The following is a 22,635-nucleotide window of genomic DNA, read 5'->3' as shown; positions in this document are numbered from 1 at the left end:
GTCTCCAAGGACGGAAGATGCCAGTACAAACAGGGCTCAGATCCCAAATGCCCCATAGCCAAAAAAGTGCCAACAGTGAAAATCCCTGAGGATCAACCTCTCCTCCTCATCTAGTCTGCAGCCTTTGAGGGCAGTCTCTCTCCCAAAACACTGTGATAAGAGGTGCTCAGCATGCAGAGAAGGGCTGCGCTTGCTCTTCTTTTCTCTTGTGGAAAAGACACAGCCCATAAATAACCCCTCATTGTGTGTTTTGGGTTTTTTTTCTTTTTTTTAAAAAAACAATTTATCTTGAAGTAGGTTTGCAGAGAGAGGATGCAGAAAGAGAACAAATGCAGAGATGGGGTTGTGTTTTCATTTGCTCCTTACACAGTAATACACTTGGGAAAGCTTCCCTGCAGCAGGAAGGCAGGGATGGTGCTCGCCCTGGGCTGGTCCCTCCCCAGCTCTCAGAGGGGAGGACACCGTGTCCCGAGGGAAGGGAGATAATTCAGGGAGACAATTCTGGGGACACATCTGGAGCAGTGGCTCACAGGGAAGCACAGGTTAAAAATTTGGGTTTTGGTTTGGCTTTTTTTGCAGTTCATAATTAAGGAAAGCCCCAGGATGCTAACACAGCAAGTCTGCCAAGCCAGGGACTCTGCCGGGTTGTAGCTCAGGAGGAGAAATTCATCACACAGAACGATCCGATGCAAAAGAATAATTTTCCAGGCTGACAGCATAAACCAGCAACGTTTTAAAGTGGCAACATCAAAGTGGATGCCTTTTTCAGAAAAGCACTGGAAAAAAATACACGTAACACTGGGCCGCTTCTGGTTTCGTTTGTTGGGGAAAGCCCAAAATAGCAGCAAGAAAGTGACTTTGGAGGGTGCAGGGGGGGAACTATGACAGGAAACACAAGTTCTGGAGAACTGGGGCTTGTCTTCACTCGAAAGTTAAATTCACACCTGACCTTAGCCTTCATTGAAAGCAAAATGGCTTATTCCCAGGTAGATCCAGGCGTGGGCAACTCCTGCTCTGCAACATCGAAGCAGGCAGGTGGGCAGGGAGAGGTCATGGAGCAAACACCGTTTGCGTCCCAGGGCACAGCTCCCACGCCCCGGCAGAGCGCCTGGACCTCACGCTGCTTCTCACCGAGTTGTTCCTGGCAGTCCTGTGTGCTTGCAGCAGGACGAGGCTCCAAGGAGGGCCATCAGCCATAAAAACAGCCTCAGAGGCGGCCCAAGGTTTTCCAGGAACGGCTACTGATGTGCAGCGCGGCTGGAGGCATTTTTAGAAGAACCTCAAGCCATTTGCTGCTTTCACCTAATTGGTATTTTCCAGAAAGAAGGAAATCCTACCCAACTCTGAGCCCAAACCCACTTTTTAAAAAATTATGTATTTTTTTTCTCCCCCTGCATCCCTCCTCCCCCCCCCAAAAAAGGCAAATGCCCAATTCACGCCTACATGCACACATGGCAACATCAGTGCTTTCATTCCTGAAGGCAGACCCAACGCGGGCGCCTGCCCCGTTCGTCAGCCCCTGCGTTTGCACGACCAAGCTGCAGGACACACCGGAACGGTGGCACCCGAGGGCGACACGAAGCGACTTACCTATGTTGCTCTCGGCACCTCTTCTGCGAGGATTGTTGGGATAAGAAAAATACTGAGACCCTCCTTTCACCCCAGTGGGGGAAAGCGTGCTCGGACTTGCGATTCCCATTTCACTGGGCAGGAAACCAGGCTGCAAACGAGACAGAAAAGCCCTTCCATGTAATTACGTTGGAAAACCACCGTGCTTGCTGGGAGAGAACAGAGCTGCCTTGAGCCGTCTTCACAAAAATTCAGCCAAGGGTGGGGGGCGGGGGGGGGAGAGAAGAAAAAGACAAGCCAAAGGGCCAGAAGGAAAAACAAATACGTAAATATGGGGGTAGCAGTGGGGGAATGTACGTGCAATTGAAAAAGAGTCTTTCAAGCTGGACCTCAGCAAAGAACCTCTCTACAAACCAAGGATGCAAACCAGCAGGGAGCATTGCGATCCCACGCTCACACGAGGGCAGGATGAGACCTTGCTGACGGTCTTATCGGCCCAGCCTGCCGAAGGCAAAGAGGAGGCGAGAGTCAGGCTGTTACGGGGGTTCGTTATGCAGTGTTCCCCGCCAGCCTCGCCAGCCTGCCCGCAAAGCCAAGGGGTCGGAAGCGCCTGCTGGAGGCAGCGAGCTCTGCCCGCAGAGGCACACTCGATGGGCACCGCGTGCCCACCCATCCTCAAAAAGCACATCTGACCAAACGGCCCCACGCTGCCCCTCGAGGACCCGGCCAGGGCAGAGGACAGACACAGCGCTCACTCACCAGCAAACCCGGGAGCCCGCAGGCTGCCACATCTCTTCACCGGGCCTAAACTGACCACAAGAGATGGGAGAGGTTACACAGCCGGCAGCCCATCTGACTGCGCCTCTCCCAGTCCCCCCTGGCCGTAAAATCCAGCCCAAGGTGCCGGCACTGACCGTTCCTCTCCCATCTCCAGCGCTGTGCAGCCGGACCCATCATGCAACGGAGCCGCAACGCCTCTGCTGGGGGTGGATTTCTCTTGCATTTTATCACAGAAAAGTCAAATCCCTCTTTCTAAAAAGAGGAAACTCCTCCCTTTTGTTTGTCCCCGCTGACCTTGGACACTCTGGGAAGCAGTGCGGAGCTGGCCCGAGCCGGAGCCCAGGGTGCTCACTGGCTCCCTGGATGGAGTACGTGTGCCCTTCCTCCAGGAGCACGCCCGCCAGCATTGCCCCTTTCGCCTCGGGAGAAAGTTAAATGTATTTACGTGGAATTTAACAGGGCTGGCAAAGGACCTTAAAGTAACAAAAGCTTAGCTTTGACCCATCTTCTGAGGGCAACGTGTTGAAATAAAGGAGGATTTCAGGCTTTTGAGAAACTGGAAAGAAAAACCCACTGCTTTAAAACTCTGTATCCTCCAGAAAGGGGTCGGGGAGGGGAAGAGGAGCTCATGTATTCACAGCTGGTGAAATTCCTGCAATCTGTTCCACCGGTCATATTACCTTTGCACTGAAACCACTACGCGCCACGGAGCAGCACGGCCAAGAAAAGCAAGTGGCACAGCACCCTGGAGGAGATCCTGGAGGGTGGGTCGCTGTTGCCCGGCTCCTCCAGCGGGTACCCCTAGAGAGGCACTGAGATTTTAAGGCAATTTCCCAGAGAAAAGGATTTTCTTTCCCTTCCCTCTCCCTGGGATGCCTCCAGAGGTCGTTAGGGGTTAAACGAGGGGGGAGCCACAGCTCTGCCCCAGAGGAGGACGTTCCTCCATCAAGGGCATCTGCCAACGGACAATTTTCCAGCGCTTTTCAGAAAGAAAAAAAAAAAACCTAAACCACAGGTCAACACCCCCCCCCAAAAAAAAACTGGAGCCAGAAGCAACAACTGTTCTGGGGGCCACTGTGAGCGTGCAGACAGCCCCGCTCGCCTCCCACCGCCCCGCACAAGAGGGGTTTTGTCTCCCCTCCACATCAAACGGGCTCCGTCTCCTGCTCTGCCACCCGATCTGGACCCGCGCGCCCGCACCAGGGCCTCTCCCGGCCCGCGGCACCATTTGCCCACCCCGTTTCTGTTACCTTATATCTCCCCCTCCTCCATGAAACCCCAGCAAAACCATAACATTAAAAAGCAAGGCTTGGCATCTGTCCCATTTTTATTTTAACAGCTTCAGTGGTAAATTAAATCCACTCTGGCACAGACAGCCAGCACAGCTGTTTCAGCAAAGGAAACATCCTCAGTTCAGAGAAGAGGAAATTATGACAAATTTGTGTAAAATTAAAACATGTAATATGTGTGTGTGTACATGTATAAAATAAAAAGCTGTCCGGCCAAAAGCTACTCCCTCGAATAAAATGGTGGGACTGTTTCCCGGGGGCCATGCTCGGGCACTGACGGGGCAGTTGCAGCAACACATCAAAGCAGAGGTGCTCGCTCCTTCCCGAAAAACTATTTCTGGATGCTGGTGGCAGCAGGCTAGATTATCTCAGCGCTGCTTGACTGTGTTCCCGGGCTCCGATTTACGCCTGTGGTATTCCCCACAGGAAGCAAGTTTTTCCCCACGGCACAGCCCTGGTCCTCCCGCCGGGGTTCACACGGGGTGACCCAACAGGGCAGGGTTGTTGCTGCAAGAGGCAGCTCTCCCACGCCGTGTCCCTCCCTGATTGCGGAGATGAGCATCTCCTGCAGGTCCTGCACCGACAGAGCCACCATAAAACCAAAACGCTGCCTGATATCCACCGAAATGATGTTACAACAGCACAGAAACCATCTCACGAGCTCTCCCTCCCCTTAACTGGGGAGTAGGGGGACATGGGGATGCTGGCTGGGGTAGAGGGGGACGCTGGTCGGGGCAGAGCATGCAGCACCAGGCGCGGTGCTTGGACGCAAAGCGAGAGCCCCAGGGCAGGGCGCTGGAGGGAGAAGGTGCCTCCCGGAGCGCTGCTCTGCCTGCGGCCACCCGGTCACAGGGAAAGGTGTTGTTAGATCGGACTCACTGAAACTCCCTCCAAGGGCAGTGTTGGGTAGGTCATATCTGATTAAATACAAATCAGCTAGAAACAGCATTAACAATAATAAAATAAGTTAGCCTGAAGAGGTTTAGAGAAGAACCGAGAAGCTGCTACAACCCCATTTTCTAAACTCCGACAACTTTTCTGCGCCAGCAACACACACTCGTATAAACCCCCGACGCTCAACAGACGTTTCTGAGCGGAGCAGAGGCTTTCCAGGACCTTGTGCAGAGAGGCGAGATGCAAACCACCAGGTGCCTTTTCATTCCCAGGCTGTCATTCCTAGCAGCTTAGCCAGTAAATGAACCAAAAAATCTCAACGCATTTTTATCGTTACCTGGTTTAGTCCCGGCATCCCTGTGTCTCTTCCAAACGTGGAGTACGAGGCTCTTTCACTGCTCTTCCCTACAGTGGAGAAAAGAAAAGACAAGGTTTTGTGTAAGAGGGAAGGGGAGGTTTTGTCTGCACCCCCATGTGCCCTCCCTCCTGGGGCATCCCACCGAGGTGCGAAGCCCGCTCTCGTAATGCAGCTTCCTCTGCCCATCTGCAGAGGTGACTGCCTCCCGTAATAGCTTGTTGCTAAAACAGGAGCTATTTTAAATTAACGGACGGCAGGGCTCGGCTGGACCATAAACAGCAAAACCCCAAAACTGCAGTGATGCAGGGAAGTGCTTGTGGCCATGGAAACTGGCAGTGTCAGACCAGAGCAAAAAAAATCCCTCCAGACATATTAAAAAAAGCCAGCCGAATTTGGCAGAGGCAGTGACAGAGTGAACAAAGCCAGGCATGAGTGACCAGATTCTGCGGGCGCTTTCCGTAGAATAGGAAATACAATTCCAGCACACGCTGAGCAGCAGTGTGCGGAGCTGAGCTCCTGCTCCTTATGGCGCAGGGATTACCTTCGTCCTCTTTCCTAGTGGAGATTCAACTTTCCAAAAATCCATCCAGATCTAAAGAGCAGGTATACAATAGAAAAGCGTTTCCTTCCTTTCTAAGCCCCCTCCGTTAGCTCCCCCTGGACCGTGGGGCTCTTCACAGCCGGAGCATCCCTGCCGACCGGGATGCGGTGTGGGAGCAGCCCCGTGTGAGCCAAGCCCACAGGCCCCGGTGCTGCCGAGGGAACTTTAGCACCCAGCGACGGCTTTTATCAAACATGCTCAACCTCACACTGCCCACACGTTGCTGAAAATAGTGTTTTCAAGGCGGGGGGGGAACCAACCCAAAAGGCATAGTGAAATGTTTCCGTTCTGAAATGTCCTTGCAGTGTCATCCCTCACAGTCACCGCCCCAGAGCACACCATGGCCCCCGGCAAGCAGCACCCATGGGTGCCAGGGCAGTGTTGAAGCCTCGGGGAAGGACCCCAGGCCAGGGAGGAACAGCAGCACAAGAGTCTGCTTTGGAGTCTCCCAATATTAGACATTTTTCTAGTGGGGAACTAGCATTTTTTCATTAAAAAAAAAAAAAAAAAATGAGAAAAACTGACTTGAAAGTATATGAGGAATTTTTCCCTGCTGCTAACTACAGCCTGTTAATGGTGCCACCAGGGAAAAGGGGGAGGGAACAGGGAAACTGGAGATGATGATCAAAAAGGCTTTGAACAACACAGGGCAGGACAGCCTTGCTCCGGTCAGGCGGCATCGGGCTCTGCCAACCCCCTTCCCCAAAAAGGGATGATCGCATCCTGCCTCCGGTCTGGCTTAGTAAGCAAAATTGGGAGGGGGAGGATTTTGCCAACCCGCTTAACCGAAAGCCATCACCGAAGCCTGCTAAGATACAACCCCCAAACCCGAGACCCCCCCTTCCCAACAGTCACCGCGCGCCACGCCAGCATCCCGGTGCCCCTCATCTCCAGTGACAGCCGGACACAGCGGGCACCGCTGCTGTTTTGTTTCAGAGGCTTAAACGTTAAGTAAACAAAGGTCAAAATGTCAGAGGACAGATCTCCTAAGTGACCTAATTTTTAAAAGAGCTTAGCAGCCCTATTTGCCGCAGCGCCGGCAACGTTACACAAATAACTCAACAGGTTGTGGCATCGGGCAGATCGTGATTACTCCTAAACCAGCGGAAAACCAGGGTAATGCCACGCTAGTTTATCTGGTCAGCAGCATCTGATAATATAACGCCGCTTGCACGCGTGGCTTGAGCGGTGAAGCGCCGAGCCACATGCCTCTGCCGTCACCAGATGACCCGGGAGGCTGAACCGCAGGGCGCTTGGCACGCGCGCGGGAAGACGGAGGAGCGTAACGCAGTGCCAGCTCCGCACCGTATTGCTTCAAACCCCGCTACCTTCATCTGACGGTCGGTCTTTCGTGCAAACGTGCCTGGTACCAGCAATCTGCTGCACACTTAGATCACGCATCTCTTGGGATGACAGAAACTGCCCCCCCAGCCCCTGCACCCTCCTTTGTCATCACATAAAAAGGGGGAAAAGCAGCGAAAACCTCTGCAGTAGAAATTTTACATTTAATTAACTAGGAAAACATGGCAGAAGGAAGAACGGCAAACTTTTCTGGATTGAAATGTATCTATCTAGCCTATTGAAATAAAAAAAGTCCACAAGTTGGGCAAGAAAAAGCTGAATTTGCCAGCAGAAGGTGCTGTTCCTGCTGCTGGGGAGATGCCAGCCGGCACTTGTGGCAAACCCACCACTGCCCAAGGGCGCCAAGCAGAAAAGGCGATGAAACCCCAGGACCACAGCAAGGACCGGATGGAGGCAGGCCTTGGCAGAAAAATGCCAGGAATCTCCCCAAACACCACCTCACTGCTGACCGAATTACTGAAATCCTGCAGACGGGTGGTAAGGGATCTTAGGGAGGAAAAAAATGAAAAAAAATAATCAGAAGATATTGAGAATAAATCCTTTGAATGGGAAAGGGGTTTCCCATGGAAATCCTGTTACCTTTACCCCTGCAAAGGTGAAGCATGGCAGAGGGCACCTCGAGCAAGGTGCATCCAGAAACTGGCTGGGAGCATTCAGTATTTCCAGCTCTTCATGGCATTGCTTTGCTGCAAGTCCTGGCATCCCCCTCCCGCCTTTTCCGCCCCCGGCAGCTCTTGCCCCTGCCCCTTGCCTGCCCACGCTGCCTTCAACCCTGCTTAATAAGTGATTTCCCAACCTCTCTCCTCTCCCCGGCATGTTCTCTCTTGCAGGATCCAGCTGTGCCGGGCTCAGACAAAGCCTCCTCGGGGCCTGCCTTCACCCAGGCTTCTTGCAGAAAAACCCCTCACACCACTTGCACTCTCTCCTCCCAGAAGCAGATTTGCTCCTGGGCTCTGAGACAAGGTGGCAGAATAAAAACCACTTTTTCCCCGAGGTTCCCGCCAGCAGCAGGGTTTGGTCTCAATGCCTGGGACCACAGCAGCATCTCACCTCCACCAGAGCAAACCGTGATTTTAAGGCAACTTGCGGTTTTGCCATTTCTCTCCCCAAAGACGAGCCCCACTCACAGATGTGTACAAGCCAAGAAAAGGCAATTCAACATTGCCTCTGGGTTTTGCCAGCGCCTGCCGGGAGGAAGGCAGGTTCTTTGCCCTGTGCCTCGTGTTTCTGCCAGCCGGTGGGGAGTTCACACCAGTGCCCTCCCATCACCCCATCCCTGCGCTCCGAAAGCCCTGAAAGCCCTGGCACCCACCACCCCAGCCATGGTACAGCCACCCACCGCGCCTCCCCCCAGCCCCGTGCCAGTAATTCCATTAGAGTTATGGCCTGGGGGAAAAGGGGAGGAAAAACACAGCCAGGGATAAAAGGGGGGAGGAAAAAAAAAAAGTTAAACAACCAGGAGCCAAAACGTCAGTGGGCAGATTAAAACCATTGTCCAGGAAGAACCCAATCCACAACAGCTCACAATACACACAAGATTAGAAACACTCCTCTGAAAAGAAGCTAATTACTAGAAATAATTACTAGAAAGAAATCTGTTATGGCTTATCAGTTTCCCCGCTGGTTAAGCAATCCCTCCCTGCCTGCCTCCGCTGAAGATGAATGGTAAAAGAGTGGCAGATTTTGAAGACTGGTGATCTAAACCAAACAGAAAAGCCCTCCTCACCCTCTGGGATGAGTCGGTTTGTCACCACGCTGCGTCCTGGCACAACCCGGGCAGCCAGGGACAGTCCCCGTCACCTCTCCCCACCGGAGGCTGGGATGCTCAGACCTGGCCAGGATGTAACCCGTCCTCTGGGGAGCAGCACCAAGGGCTCAAAGCTTGAAAACTTGGAGGAGGGAGTGATGGAGCTTGCAGGCATTGCTACTGCACCCTGCTCATCGGGTTCACAGACGCCCACCTGGCAGCCTCGGGTGATTTTTATTCAGAGCACTAACGGTACTTCCATTCAGGGACTTTTTTTTTTTTAAATTTAGGTTATCCCATCCAGTACAACACAGGCCAGAGCTCCCCGCCCAGTTAGTCTCGCAGACAGCTCTGGTTTTCCCCATCACCACATGGAACTAAAGCTGTGGCCGACAGGGAACCTGGACTTTGGAAAGCATCCAACTGGAGATTGCCCTCGCACCGTCCCCTTCAAAAAGTGTGTGAGCGGCATCACCCACAGCTCTCGGGGAGCCCTGAGGGCAGGGGAAGGCCAGGGCTGGGAGCAGCACCCGCAGGTCCTGCTTCAGCACAGCCCCTCTCCTGCTCTGCGCTCAAGGTGCCTCCCCAAGCCCATCGTGCCAGATGCTGTACGTGCATCTAAAGAACACCCATAAGCCCCAAATACCACATCTGTGCGTCCCAACTGAACAGAAACCAGGACTTTTCCTCTCAAAGCATGCTACGTGAATTCAAACTGGTTTTGGAGTGGGCATGCACCCTGTGATCTGCAGGGCCGTCATCCCGAGAGTGGGTGGGACTGGGGCTGCCCACGGATGAGCGGGCAGACAAGTGTCCCTCCCGCTGCCGGGACTGCTGCCTGCTTGCAGGAAACAACAGGCACGCTGTCCTCCTGGGATTAAATCTGGCTGGCACTTTGCACCAGAACTTTGTGCTCCCTCAGCGTGGGCTGTTGAAGCATCTTCCTCCTCCTCAGGAGCTGAGCGGTCCCCTCCACACCACACTTGGGAGGGGGGCCCTGGGTGGTGGATGAGGGTGCAGGCAGGGGTGACGGTACAAGGGACCTGCCCGGACAGGCAGGCAGGGATTCAGCCTCACGGGGGTTTCGGGGATGTGCTGGCACTGCCCTGCTCCCCCCAAACTCAGACCTGCTTTGCTTCCCCCCTGGGAAGTGTTCCAGGCCAGGTTGGATGGGGCTTTGGGCAACCGGGGCTAGCGGAGGGTGTCCCTGCCCATGGCAGGGGGTTCGAACAAGATGATCTTTAAGGTCCCTTCCAACACAAACCATTCTATGATTCTATGGGCCATGCAAATCCCTCCAGCTCTGCTCTTCTCGTGGAGTCTGATGCCCTGGCACTGCTCTCAATTTTCCCCCTCCCTAACTAAATATACCTGAAACCAATGCTCTGCGCTGCTTCCACATGCAATCGCCGCTGCTCACAACCCAGACCCACCTGCAGCTGAAGCTTCCCTGGGCAGCTCCGCAAAGTCAGCTCCAGCGCAGGGACACGTCGGGAAGAAATTTGGATGACCAAGCTTGCACATGCCACTGCTCCTTTATCCAAAACAGCCGCTACACCCCGCAGTTCCCAAATCTCTCTCCTCGTACCTCTGCTCACGTCGCTCATGGGGGAAGGGGAGCACCCAGCTGCACCCCTGCTCCTCCTCCTGCGCACCACAGCCCCAAACACCATCAGCCTTCAGGGACACGTGAAGTATCCACCCTCAAAAGTGGACACAACCCCTGCTTCAAAGCTCAGGCTGGCAGGAGCTCCCCAGCCCACCAAAGGCTGCTGAGAGTGGAGACTCCTTTCTATTTGCTGGATGCATGCAGAAAATAGAGCTAAAAAATCACAGTTTAGCTCCTTTTCTCCAACACATGGTGCCTGGCCAACAACACCCCTTCGCTGCAGGAAGGGTGCTCGTTGTCCCCTATGCATGTTGTTAGAGGATGGCTGGCTGAAGGCTGCCTCTGGGACACTGCACTGACTCAAGAAACACAAAAGGTGGAGGACACGGGTTCCCGGAGGAGGCCAGCACCACCCCAACCGAGTGGCAGCCTGCAGAGAGCAGCGCTCAGAGCCCATGCCAACGGGGGATGTCAGTGAGCACGTTTTCTTTGCATGGCCCTTTCAGCTCAGCCTCCCATCGTTTCCAACACAGATCATGTTCTTCCCGAAATGTTTCTTCCAGCATTTTCTGATCCTCCTTGAAGAAACAGGTTGAGTGGGAAAGAGATACAAATTCGGATTTTGGAGAAGTGCGTAGATGATAGTCTCATGCACCTTTTGTCCTCCTGGTACCACTGGACACGTCCATCTTAATCTGCTCCTTCCATCCCCTGACATTTTCAAATTCATCAGTTCTGCTCAACTGCCCCATTAGCAGGAGCTTGTCCAGCCCGCTGCCCCCGGAGGGGACCTTGCTGGAAACCGGGGACTGGCAGCTGAAATGACACATCTCCACAACTCACCTCTCCCTCCCACTTTCCCACTCCTTTTACACTATTGTATACAAAAGCATTATTTTTTTTTTTCTGCTCTCCTTTCTCTCCCCTTCCACTTATTTTCCCACTTGAAAAGTTTTCAGAAGCAGCTTGGTAAAGAGGAAGAGAAAAATCCCACCCGTGGTCTTCCTCTAGTTCATCCTTCTCAGCACATGAGCACAGAGACAAAGCAAAACTTACTTATGTATTTTGGAACCTGCTTCAGGAATTGCTGTTTTCTACTTTAACCGCATTCAATTTCAGGAACAAAAGCAACTTTGAAATGTGAGGAGCCCCCTGCCCCTCCTGGCTGCTCTCTCCCGGCCTCCCTGGCTCCTGTTTCAGCAGTGGAGCTCCCGGTGCTGCACCCAACCGCCCAGGCCAGTGGCCGAGACCGTGCGCCAGCGAGGGGGGAGACAGCCCCAGTGGGCACTCGAGCCTCGGGCACAGTGTGTGGCCGCCGTCCTGCCAGCCACGAGGCCGCAGCTCGCCCTCCGCTGCAGAGACAGCCAGTGGAAATCACCCGCCAGGGCAGCAGAGCCTCCGGCCCCACGTGCTGGGGACCGGTTGGGCTCGCAGCCTTGCCGGGGAGTGCCGCAGCGCTTGCCAAAGACTGGGAGCCCTGTCTTTGAGAGGAAGCCAAATGCGTCTTCCCTGCACACATCAAAGGGGAAACCTCTGTGTTCCTCCCTGGGCAGCTCCTTCTTGGCTGGAAACTCTCAAGGCTGTCTTGGCCCCAGGTGTGGGATGGGTTGGGATGGGTCCCCCCCACGCACACCCCCAAGAAACCCTGCTGAACTGTGCCAAGGCTCCCCCATCTTATTAAGAAACATCTCTTCTGCTTTGCTTACATCCTCCTGGGGCAGAAAATGAGAAGGAATAACTGCCCTTGCAGAGGAACAGGGGGGAGTTGCTCAGAAACACTCTTCCATGCCTGCGCGGGACTCCCGAGAAACAATTAAACATCATCCCCCCCCGACAGTAAGAAGAGCAAAAGGGGGGAGCAGAGCTGAGAGCAAGTCCCTCACCCCCGACGCAAGCCAGGAGGAGCAAACGCATGGCTGCTTGTTTGCTAGCACGACCCCGCTCCTCTCTTCCTCTTTCCGACCAGCTCCGCAGGAGGAACCTCCTATCGTCGTGGGGATTTTCTGTTTCAAACGCAACTCCCTCCCTTCTAACCCCACCCTTCAAACCACGAGCAACCACCACTAGCTGCGGGGCTCTGCCCTGACACCCCTCCTTCCACAATCACTGGAGGGTTTTCACCACCACTGCGTGGGCAGAGGTGGGGAGGACTAACCCCAATTCCTGATCTAATGTCATTAGAGCTCTCTAAGCCCTTCAGGATGGATATTTTCTGCTCTTAATCTCTCCTCCCACCACCAAGCTGGGAGAGGTAACTGGGTGAATTGTCGCACGCATCCGGTCACGCACAATCACCGTCCCTGGCGCAGAAGGTGGGGCCGGGGCTGCACGGCACTCGCCGGTCCCCGTGAGCTCCTCACGCTGCCTGGTTGCAGCAGGGGATGGAGGAGCCAGTCGGGGCTGGCAGAGTCCTGCAGGACACAAGAAGAGGCCCTCCAAACCCCGCTGCAGCGAGGGGGAACACCTCCAGCTCTCTGCAGAGATTGCACTGTCCTGGGGCTGCGAGGCTGGAAAGCAAATCAGCCACGAGCCTATTGCAAGACCTCAGCAATGAGCTGTGTCTTTTCTCCCCCTCTCTCCCGGTGCTTTTCCACCCTTGATCATCAGCTCCCAAGAGCAAACTCAGCCCATCCCGTGCCAGCACGACAGGCATCAATCTCTGCTATTGCCTCTGGGTGCTACTGTAAAGCAGGGAAAAATAATCAGGCGCATGAAATACAGTGGCTGTCATGCACATCAGGCACTGATGAGACCCTCTGGACAGCAGCTCCTTTAACCACAGCTTTGAGAGCACCTTCTGGAGCAGGTCTGACATGGGGAACCGCGATGCCGGCCAGTGCAAAAGCTCCCACCACCACGTGCCATTCTGTGTTAGGCTTCCCCTGCTTTGCCCACGCACATGCCAGGCAGCTGAAAGGCACTTACCCACTAGTCCAGCTCCTAGGAATGGCGATGAAGATATGCTGTTGTGAGACGGCAGGTCCCTGTGCTCGCCGTAGTGGGGGCCTTCGCCATAGTTCTGCTGAAACAACACGGGAGGGTTACCGCCGGGTGCATGGGGATGCCAAGTCAAGTGCTAAAAGGCGAGGCTGTCAGAGCTCAGTCTCTCCCATAGCAGGAAGGTTTGAAGTCAAAGGCTCCTCAGAAAAAGGACACGGAAATGATCTTATCCTCACAGCAAGGGAGAGCAGGGCAGTGCAGCCACGAGGCTGCGGCACTGGGAGCGGATATGGCACCAAGGCAGGGATGTACAGGGGGTTTGCCCCACGCTGGCAGCTCTCAGGTAGTTTCTGCCTTTGCCCAGTGGCTTGGCACCCACCAGGTGAGAGCCAGACAGCCCCCTCCTCGAGCTAGCGGGGGGGGCGAGGAGAAGGCCTATAAAAATGAGAAATGACACCACAGCGCCTGCTCCGCCACTGACCTAAGGGAAGGGAAAGGTGCCATTGCAAAAACGAATCACACGAACCCATTAAAACATAAGCGTCTGTCAAAATAACACCATTCCAATTAACGTCTTTCCTCTCTTCCTTTCCTCAGGCCCCAGTTACACGCCACTGCAGCCTTGACTCCTTCCCTCTGAAACCCTTTGCCTGCTCTCCATCCCCACCCAGGGTGCCCTGGCCGGCCAACACGGTCGGTCCTCCTCACAGCAAGTCCCAGTCAGCCCCTCGGGGTCCCAAAGCCGTGCACACTGGGCGCCCAGAAGTTTTGTTTGAAGGCACAGCCCATCAGGTGAGATCCCTCAACCCCGACCCCATTTGGGGACCTCTCCCGGCCCGCGGCCAGCAGTCCCCTCTGCCCTCACCAAAGCCGAGCAGAGGGAGTGGAGAGGCTGTAGGGAGCCCACACGAGGTGTGGGTCTGGGGGAGGTTTTTGGAGAAGCCTTCTCCAGAGGGACCTCAAGGCAGCAAAGCCTGGGGAGGTGGGGATAGAGGCCCCTCTCCCTGCTGTTGCCCCTGCAGGGTTAACAGAACCAATGTCCAAAACGGGGCAAGAAAAGCTGTTCCTGGGTTAGACCCAACCTGGGCACAAACGCCCATGCTGAGAAGCCGTGGTAAAGCCCCCGTTTGTTTTGGTTGGAGTTCAGTGTTTGTGCTTCATCCTTACCCTTCCTTGGTCAAATGTGGAGCTGTTTTGATCTCCCGTTCCCCAGGAACCTGATCCCGGTCTTTCATCCAAACCTACCGAAAAACAGGAAGAACAAAGGTTACTCTTGCTTTATCAGCAAAGCCTCAAAGGTGTTCTCGCAAAATTAACTCTTCCTTCTACAAACAAAACAATGTTTTCATTAATAAACCACTTCCACTTGGCGTGACCAATCCTCCCCTCTCCCTCCTCACCTTCCCACTCCAGCTGGGAGTTTATTCCATAAACTTCAAAGCAAATCCCACCACAGCCTGGAAACACTTCAAAACGTGGGACAGTGGGAAGAAGAGAAACAAGTATTTTAACTCGCTTTATTCCAAGAGCACCCACGAACCCCTTCTCCCCAGAGACCAACAGTGAAGACGACTATGAATTAAAAACTCATTGCACCCATCCCACTACTCCAGCGGGACCCGATTTTTGCCCATGGTGCTGCTAGGCCATGGACCGAACTCTGTTCTTCATTGCACCCGAGCAGACTAAAAGAGCACTCAGAGCTGAAAGCCTCAGATGGGAATTGCTGGGGGTACAACGTTACCTGTGGCTTTGTCATGCTCATTCATGGGCATTTGTCGCTTAATGGTCCCACAGAGGAAGGTGTGCTGGCAACACGGGGCCGATCAGAGCATGTTCCTGTCCATCTCATTTTTAGCCCTCCCAAGCGTATCCTTGGCAAAGGGGATCCAACCCAAAATGGCAAGGGACCAAACAGGAGGGTTTTGCAATATGCCTGCACACAGACTGTGGCAGGAAATCATCTCCTTTCATCATCTGCCAGGTCCACCCAGGCTGCGCCTCTTGGGCTACCAAGCACACAAGACACCCAGGGGAGATGGCAAACGTCCACTGGGACAAAAAAAAGCCCGGGGAGTCGCATCAGCAAAGCTCTCACAACTCAAGCTGGTACCATGACTGCATGGAAATAATCTTTCCTGGAAGACGAGCTTCGACTCAGCAGCAGGATTTCCAACTGTGCTGGTCCATCTCCTCTGCTCCGGTGGGTGACCAGGGGTCAGCGAGTGGCCATCGGCATCTCCCCGTTCTCAGGCTCGTGGGGGTAAAGCTGGGGAGCTGGGAGGAGGCCGGGCAGGACAGGGACATCGTTCTGCCCTGCGGCCAGGCTTTGGAGATGCTTTGGTGACAGCAGAGGTGCAGGATGGTGGCAGGGACGGGGGTGCGTGCAGGAGCAAGGACATGGAGGGGAGCAGGGTTGCAGGGCGCACTCCGATTTCGTTTTAGCAAAGCTGATTATTATGGCAAACACGCCGTGTATTTGTCTCCTCCGCTCCCCTTACTGTTCATTTAACCAGAAACTTCTTTCAAATTACATCCTTCTATTTCTGTGCCTTTGTGTTAATCATTTCCCCAGAGAATTGGTGTTTAATTGCTGTCTAATTTGCATAATTATGCATATTAATCTCTACACCTAATGAATATTCATAATTCTCATTTAGATTTTGTTTTCTAATCAAAAATTTCCAATGTGATTACTGTGCAGAGCAGGGATAAGCCTCTAATAATACCTTGGATACTAGGGAGAATTACTGCCAATTCTCCCACCTCCTACTTCCTAGAATAAACTTTTGCTTTGCTAATGTGTTTTTCTAAAGCAATTCATCTGCATACCCTGCAAACACCAACGGAGATCAGGAGGCAGAAACGCTCCTTCTATTCATTTTGCTTTCATGGGTATTTTTAAAGCTCCCCAACGGTCAGGGCGAAGACATGAGCAGGAACTGCAGCCTCAGACATCCTTGGCAAACTTGCCCCTTTGCGCTGGAAGGACGAGGACCACAGCACCGATCAGGCTTTGGCTGAGACCAGTGCCCTCACGAGGTGCCTCGAGAGCCCCGGAGCCAGAGGGGAAACTGAGGCACGGGGGTCCCAATCCCCCCACCCACCCTTGCACCACGCAGGATGCACATTTGCAGTTCCTGGATCGTCCTGCCCTCAGACAGAGCCACTCGGTTCTGCCTCTAACTGAGGAGCATCCCCAGGCCAGGATGTGCTGGGAGAGGATGCTCAGTGGGGCAGGCTGCTGGGGCACTCTGGAGGGAGTTCGGGTGCCCGGAAGCCCAGGATGAATTTTTTTGCCAAAATTCCTGAAAAAAAGAGAAAAATCACTGCCAGGCTTCCCTGAGGAAGGAGGGAAGAGGAGACGGCGGGTGGTACGGGTGACAAAAGCTGAGGCCAAGAGGCTCACGCATCCTCTAGACATGGAGAAACCCTCTGCACAAGCTACTTCCACATGACAGCAGCACGTCCCAAAGAGGGGTCAAAACTGCACCGGGGGCTCTGACGGCACGCGCCGCGGCAGGCTGCGGAGGATGAGCCGCTCTCACAGAGTGCGTGCGAGTCCCGGGCACCCCTCTTCTCCCCTCACCGCTCTCGGGGAGACGCAGAGCTGGGGGCGAGCAGCCCCCCCCCACCCTCCCCACACCAGGCAAGCGGGAGCTGCGAGGGAAGCCCTGACCTCCTCCCATCAGCTCTGCAGCACGCAACCGGGCTGCCGGCACAGCGGGGGCCAGATCCTGCAACAGCAAACCAACCCCCAGGGAAACCCAAAAAGCCTTTTTTTTTTTTTTTTTTTTTCCCTCCAGGCGCTGGTGTTCACGTGGTTGTGCAGCTGCCAAGGTGAAGCGAGGTTATCGCTCTCCCACCCGAGCAGCAAAGAAAGAGGCACACGGCTCTGGAAGCGGCCCCAAAGGCTCGGCCGCCTCTGAACGTGCCCATGCCAGTGCACCGCTGTGGGGCCAGCCCGCTGTCCGATACCTGCTGGGAAAAAAGCTCCCCTGCCTTCCCCGAGCTGCAGTCACCAGCATGAAAGGTGCTGGCAGAATCACCCGTATTCAGCCCGCAGGTGTTTTAAGGATTCTGGGATTTCTGGGATGAAGCCAGGAAAAAACAGACTGCCCGCTTTCGACTTCTGGCATCTGTCCTATGTTCAATGCCAACCTGCTCTTCCCTCCCTTTGTATTGGAGTATGGATCTAAAAACGGCAGCAGATGCCCTCCGCCAACCCTGCAAAAACCCAAAGTTTGGCCAAAGGCAGGCACTTCAGGAGAAGCCCCCACCAGCAGGGTTTTGCTCCACTCACACCATAAAATCCCCAAAGACGGTGCCACCACCAAACATGGTCACGCTTTCCCCAGCCCGTGGCACTCACCAGCGGTGCCTCGAGCTTGTCCTTCCCACAGGCATTGCCGGGCACGGAGCAGCCAGGCTCGACACGTATGGAGGAAGGGGAAGGAGCAGAGGACGGGGAAGGCTGGGGCGAGGAGGACACTGCTCACGCAGCCCCACACTGGCGTCCCGGGGGCTCGCCCCGAGTGCCCACCCAAGGGCACCCGAGTATCCTACCCAGACCCTCTTGTCCCAGCAGCTCGGGCAGCGAGGCCAGGCGCCCAGGGGACAGTCAGAAGCACCTTGGGGCACCTGGTGATTTGTTTCTTGCCTACTGGCGTTGCTCACGTGCTGCTGGGCTCCCCGGGGTGAGACAGAGATCCTGCAGGCATCTCCCTCGCCCTCCAGCTCTGCCTCACCCCTGGGCACAGATTTCCTGCACGCGCAGTAGTCCCGGGCAAAAAAAAAAAAAAAAATTAAAAAAAAAATCATAAATCTAAGTCACCAACCGAGATCATGTCAAAACTCACGTGGCACGGAGCTGAACTACGTTTGCACAAGCAAGCTGAATTCTGGCACATCTCCGCTTTTGAGTGCCTGGCTTTGCAACATGTACAACACTTTTCCAGCGCAGGGCGTGTGTGCAGTTTTAGAGACGCCCACGTGAGCACGCAGCTGTCGGGAGCCAACTTTATTTTAAAATAAACCCATTTTCCAACTAACCAAGTTAAGGCACACTTTCCAATTCAGAAAAGACAAAAATAGGAACTACCTCCTCTCTCCATTAATACAGTTATTAAAAAGCGTACAGATTAATTGTGCATTTTAATAACCCTGATCATGAATATTCATAACACATTTCTTACTCATGTTCTAATTAAAACATACTAATAGAATAAGATGTAGCTGTCAGACAGTAATTTTTTTTTTCCCCTTACAATTTTTGTGCTGCAGTTAAGAAGAGCTGATAGACAAGAACTGTCCTAAGCTCTTAGCGTGGATAAAAATAAAATTGTGCACATTTAGTCTCAGCAAAAAAAAAAAGCCCCTCACCCAATAACGAGCCATAGTAAAAGGCTACACACAAGCGACCCGGCATCATGGGGCACTGGGAGCCGTTCCCTGCCCAGGAGGAACGAAACCACTTTAAACATACAACGAAGGCGTTAAGGGGGGTGTAGGGTTTTCTCCCCCAACCCCACATCCCAGCAGCCACCTAGGGTCCCTCCTGCCCAGCCCGGTCTGTGGCTGCCAGCCCCTGCCCACAGGGTCCCTGGAGCTGAAAATGCCGCACCCAGAGATGCTGGTTTCGATAACCCAAGTCCTGAAAGCTACCCGGGCACACGTGCTGGTCCTCAAACCAGACGTGAGTCCCAAAGTTTTTTGCAGCTCTGAACCTCCCGATCCGAGCACAGCACCGGGACACGGCTTGGGAAGGAGCATGGCTTCGGTGCCAGCCCCTGCTCTGCCCACCCAGAGAAGGACTCCCCGACATACGGCTCTTGTATCCAGGTCAAGGTCTTTCAAAACAAGCTCAATTGCTAATGATTCCTTTGTGAGCAAAGCTCAGGAGGCAGGCAGCCGTCCCTCCGGACCCAGAGGACATGCAGGGACGCAGGACGGGACATTTTGCTCCTGAGACCTCTCGGACACTGTTTGTGCAGCAAGATCCAGAGTTTTTGCTCTTAAATCCTGCACCAAGGGGTACCTGGAGGAGAATGCGCACCACTGCAAGGCTGTGGGCCAGCAGATCAAATGACTCGAAGGTTTCTGGTGTCAGGAGGAGGATGCAGCGAGGGGACCGTCACAGCAGCCCCGTGGGTGACAGTAGGGGACACTGCGCTGCTCGAGCAGCGGGCTGAGCACTTCCCTCCCCCATGCCACCCCTGCCTCCGCAATCTGCCAGCATCAAAGCGCCCTCCCTAATCTGATTCCCATCAAAATGACTAGGCTAGGCTTTTTTTTTTTTTTTTTTAAAGTCTATTAAAAATATTTAGGCCAAGCCCCTCGTGTGGCTGGACAAGGTTCAGGAGCAGTCACAGCTGCCATGAAGATGGCATCTTCCATCTTCAAGGGTCTACTGACCGCAAGGAGCCCGCAGCGAGGGGCACTTTGAAAGCCAGGCGGCAATTTCAGGTCTGCAGCCACAGCAAGACAGGGACATGGTGGCAGCTGGGAATAAAAACTCCGCAGCCAGCAGCCCACCACGCTTATGTTAGGAACACACTTAACCTCTGCTAGCCCCCAAGCCGCCCTGGGAGAAGCACGGAGGACCCTGCTCCCCGCCTGCCTTCGTCGGAGGTGGGACGTCACGAGCCGCCGTGGATAGAGACACCGGTGCCACTGTAATTTGATTTGAAACAGAGGTGACAGAAGGCTGCTTGATAAACACTTCCAAATTAAGCGGCTTTGTGTCCTAATCGCTCTGGCGATCAGCCTCACAGCAAAATCTCTGCTAAAAGGGATTTGAAATCAATAAAATTAGTCGACTAGTAATTAGCTTTAGTCCCAGTCAAACTAGCAAAGTTGTTTTTCCTGGCAAGAGTTGGCTTCCTGGACTCACGCACCACCGCTCGGCAAGGAAAAACCCACCAATGCGTCTCGGCACCCAGGCATCCCGCAGGAACGGCCCCTGGGCGCAGGCAGAGCCCCCACTGCAAGGGCATAAGCGGGTGCTGGGAGCAGCGGCCAGCTCTCCCCTGTTTATTTACCAGCCCCGGCCACCCCCGAATAGGAAAAAACAGCTGTGAATGGAAGGCAGCCGGTAGCTGTTTACAGGACGTCGATTGTGGATGGGACTATACAATTTGTTCACTTCCTTTTCCCGGCGCACGACAAAACAATTTACAAAAAAATTAAAAAAAAAAAAAAAGGGCAAAAAAAATCCCCCAAAAGCAAGCGGTGCTGAACACCTGGAGGGCAGCACAGGGTCCCCAGCAACGTCACCCTGGTGGCCCCTGCTCATGGGGCAGATCGGGAGTCCTCACCCCGACAGCAGAGGAGCTGGGCTTCATCCCCTCCTCGAAACCTGAGACTGGACCAGAGCTGGCCGGCCAAGACAGCAAGGTTCAGCTTTGCTGCTGCCTGGGGAGAAAAAGTATTTCGGTGGATCTTGTGAGTGGGCGGTTTTGTGCCTCGACCGCACAGCCCGTGCTGCGCTGCTGGTAGCCACAGCCCGGCTGGTCCTGGAGGAGGGATGCAGCGTGGCCGGACGCAGGACAGGATGGCTCGAATGGAGGCCAGGACATGCTCCCCCAAGCCCTCAATTTGAGGGGCACAGGGGCGATCCCTGAGAACGAGCACCGCTGTGTAACTGCCCTGCAGACAGTGAGGTGTCAGCCCTGCCCAGAGGGACCCAAAGCCACCACGCCACGGCCCAAGAAGGGGATGGAGCCACGCTGTCCAAGAAACAGCTCCCCAGGACCTAGCTTGGTCTGTCCCCTGCCCCTCCGTGCTGTCGCTTCCCGACCCGTCCAGGAGAGGTGGCCGGGCCAGACGGCACAAACAGATGCTCTGGACTGTGACAGCCAGTGCACGGCAGCGATGCCACCCCCCCGATCAGGCACCCAAAGGGGGGACGCGTATAAATGCACCGACAAGTTAAATAAACAGGACATCTTGGAGCCCGCTAACACAGATCCGTACAAAATTTACGGGGCAGACTCTGCCCATTTATCTTTGTGATGATGAACGTACTGAGAATTCAAAGCCAAGACACGCACATCCACCCTGCAAGAGGCCCCAACACCTCTGTCCCCAGGGAAGCGCCCGCTGATGCCTCCCCCCTCCCCAAATGCACACTCAGGGATAATTTTTGACTTAAAAAAAGCTGATGCCACCACTTCGGTGATCATTAATTCCTCCGCTTAGCATCTGCTCTGGCATCTCCTGCGCCGTGTTCCGGTTCAGCAATTTCTGCATGGTCCACACTCAAAGCTGTGTTTTAGGAAATGTTTGGGGCTGGGGAAAGATGGGAGCAGTACCAGGCAGAGAGTACGGAAAAACGATCCGTTCCCCATCAGCTTTGGATGAGGCACGAGTATGGAGAGTAAGTAAATCTACAGCCAACACCAAAACAAGCTAGAAAGAGTGGAAAAAGAGCCAGAGAAGTACTTTAGTTACTCCTGCTCTTTCGGAAGATGGCCGGGGAGAGGATGCGCATGGTGTTTCAAAGCGAAGCTGCATTCACAGCCTCTGCTGTGGGTCAGGGCACTGCTCTGCTCCAACGTCACAGCCCAGGGGCGGCTCTCAAAGGACAGGATGTGCTCCAAGGCAGGCCCTGGGCTGGTTTTGGGGGTGCTGGGGTGACATCCCAGAAATACCTCAGAAGAGAAAAATAAGCGTACAAACCAGTGCCCAGCACAGGGGTGAGGAAGGTTTTAAAAAAAAAAAAAAAAAAAGAAAACCCAACAAGCAAATTCAACCACCCTTCACTTTAGAAACAAGTGTTATTTGCAGACCCTACAGAAATGTCCCTACTGCATTTTGGGGGGTGACTTTTTGGTAATTGAAATGAGAGTTTGCCCACTTAAAGCCATAATTCAGGAAATAAATCACCTGGACCAGCCCAAACCTCATCGAGGCCTTGCAAAACAACTGCACACAGTGCCAGCGGCAGGACAACACTGTACCGTGGCAGGGCCACCACCACCGGTGTCTGCAGCGCGGCCGAGGACCAGACCCAGAGCCCCACGGTTCATGCCAGCACTGAACTGCTGGGCAACCCTCTCCCTGGAGGATAGGCCAAACTGGGCGGATTTATTAAACTAAGAAAAAGCCAGTGAGACCGAGTGAAGGCGGCGAGGCCATCGGGCCTCCCGAGCGCAGGGAACAAGCGTGCTCCCTCCAGCAGAAAGGCACGGAGAGCAGAGATGGTCCTACCTCCCAGCTCCAAGGAAAGCCAGCAAGATGCCACAGGGAGAAAGAAAACAAACCTGTGACGACAACCAGAGGGAAGAAAATAAACTTTAAAGCTCAAAACACTTCCCCCAGCTGTAAAAACAAAGGCACAGCAATGACCAAACAACAGCACAAAGGAGCAGCATAAAAAGGGGACGGAGGACAACACGGGGCTCGACCAGTCGCTGCTTTCAAAAGGTCAGCAGCCTGTGGGACGAACCCACCGCGTCCCTTGTCCCCAGCCTTTCTGGGATGAAC

General features: G+C 54.2%; 1 protein-coding gene across 18 annotated transcripts in view; it reads right to left on the bottom strand.

Annotated features, from left to right (window-relative positions):
• Positions 1 to 22,635, bottom strand: part of TCF3 (transcription factor 3) — a 73,370-nt gene that overhangs the window by 18,080 nt on the left and 32,655 nt on the right. For 11 of the 18 annotated variants that reach the window (XM_075736160.1, XM_075736164.1, XM_075736161.1 and 8 more), the window contains exons 4-7: positions 14,317 to 14,390; positions 13,135 to 13,231; positions 4,870 to 4,937; positions 1,591 to 1,720 (exon numbers count right to left, since the gene is read on the bottom strand). In XM_075736160.1, the coding sequence (XP_075592275.1) occupies positions 1,591 to 1,720; positions 4,870 to 4,937; positions 13,135 to 13,231; positions 14,317 to 14,390 (369 nt within the window). The remainder of the gene's footprint in view (positions 1 to 1,590; positions 1,721 to 4,869; positions 4,938 to 13,134; positions 13,232 to 14,316; positions 14,391 to 22,635) is intronic. The other 7 variants (XM_075736166.1, XM_075736167.1, XM_075736172.1 and 4 more) reach the window with 2 other exon arrangements.

The sequence above is a fragment of the Balearica regulorum genome, chromosome 26 (genome assembly GCF_011004875.1).
Source record: "Balearica regulorum gibbericeps isolate bBalReg1 chromosome 26, bBalReg1.pri, whole genome shotgun sequence".
Lineage (NCBI taxonomy): Eukaryota > Metazoa > Chordata > Aves > Gruiformes > Gruidae > Balearica > Balearica regulorum.
Note: the sequence above shows the minus strand (reverse complement) of the source record. Positions and strands in the feature narration are given on the sequence as shown.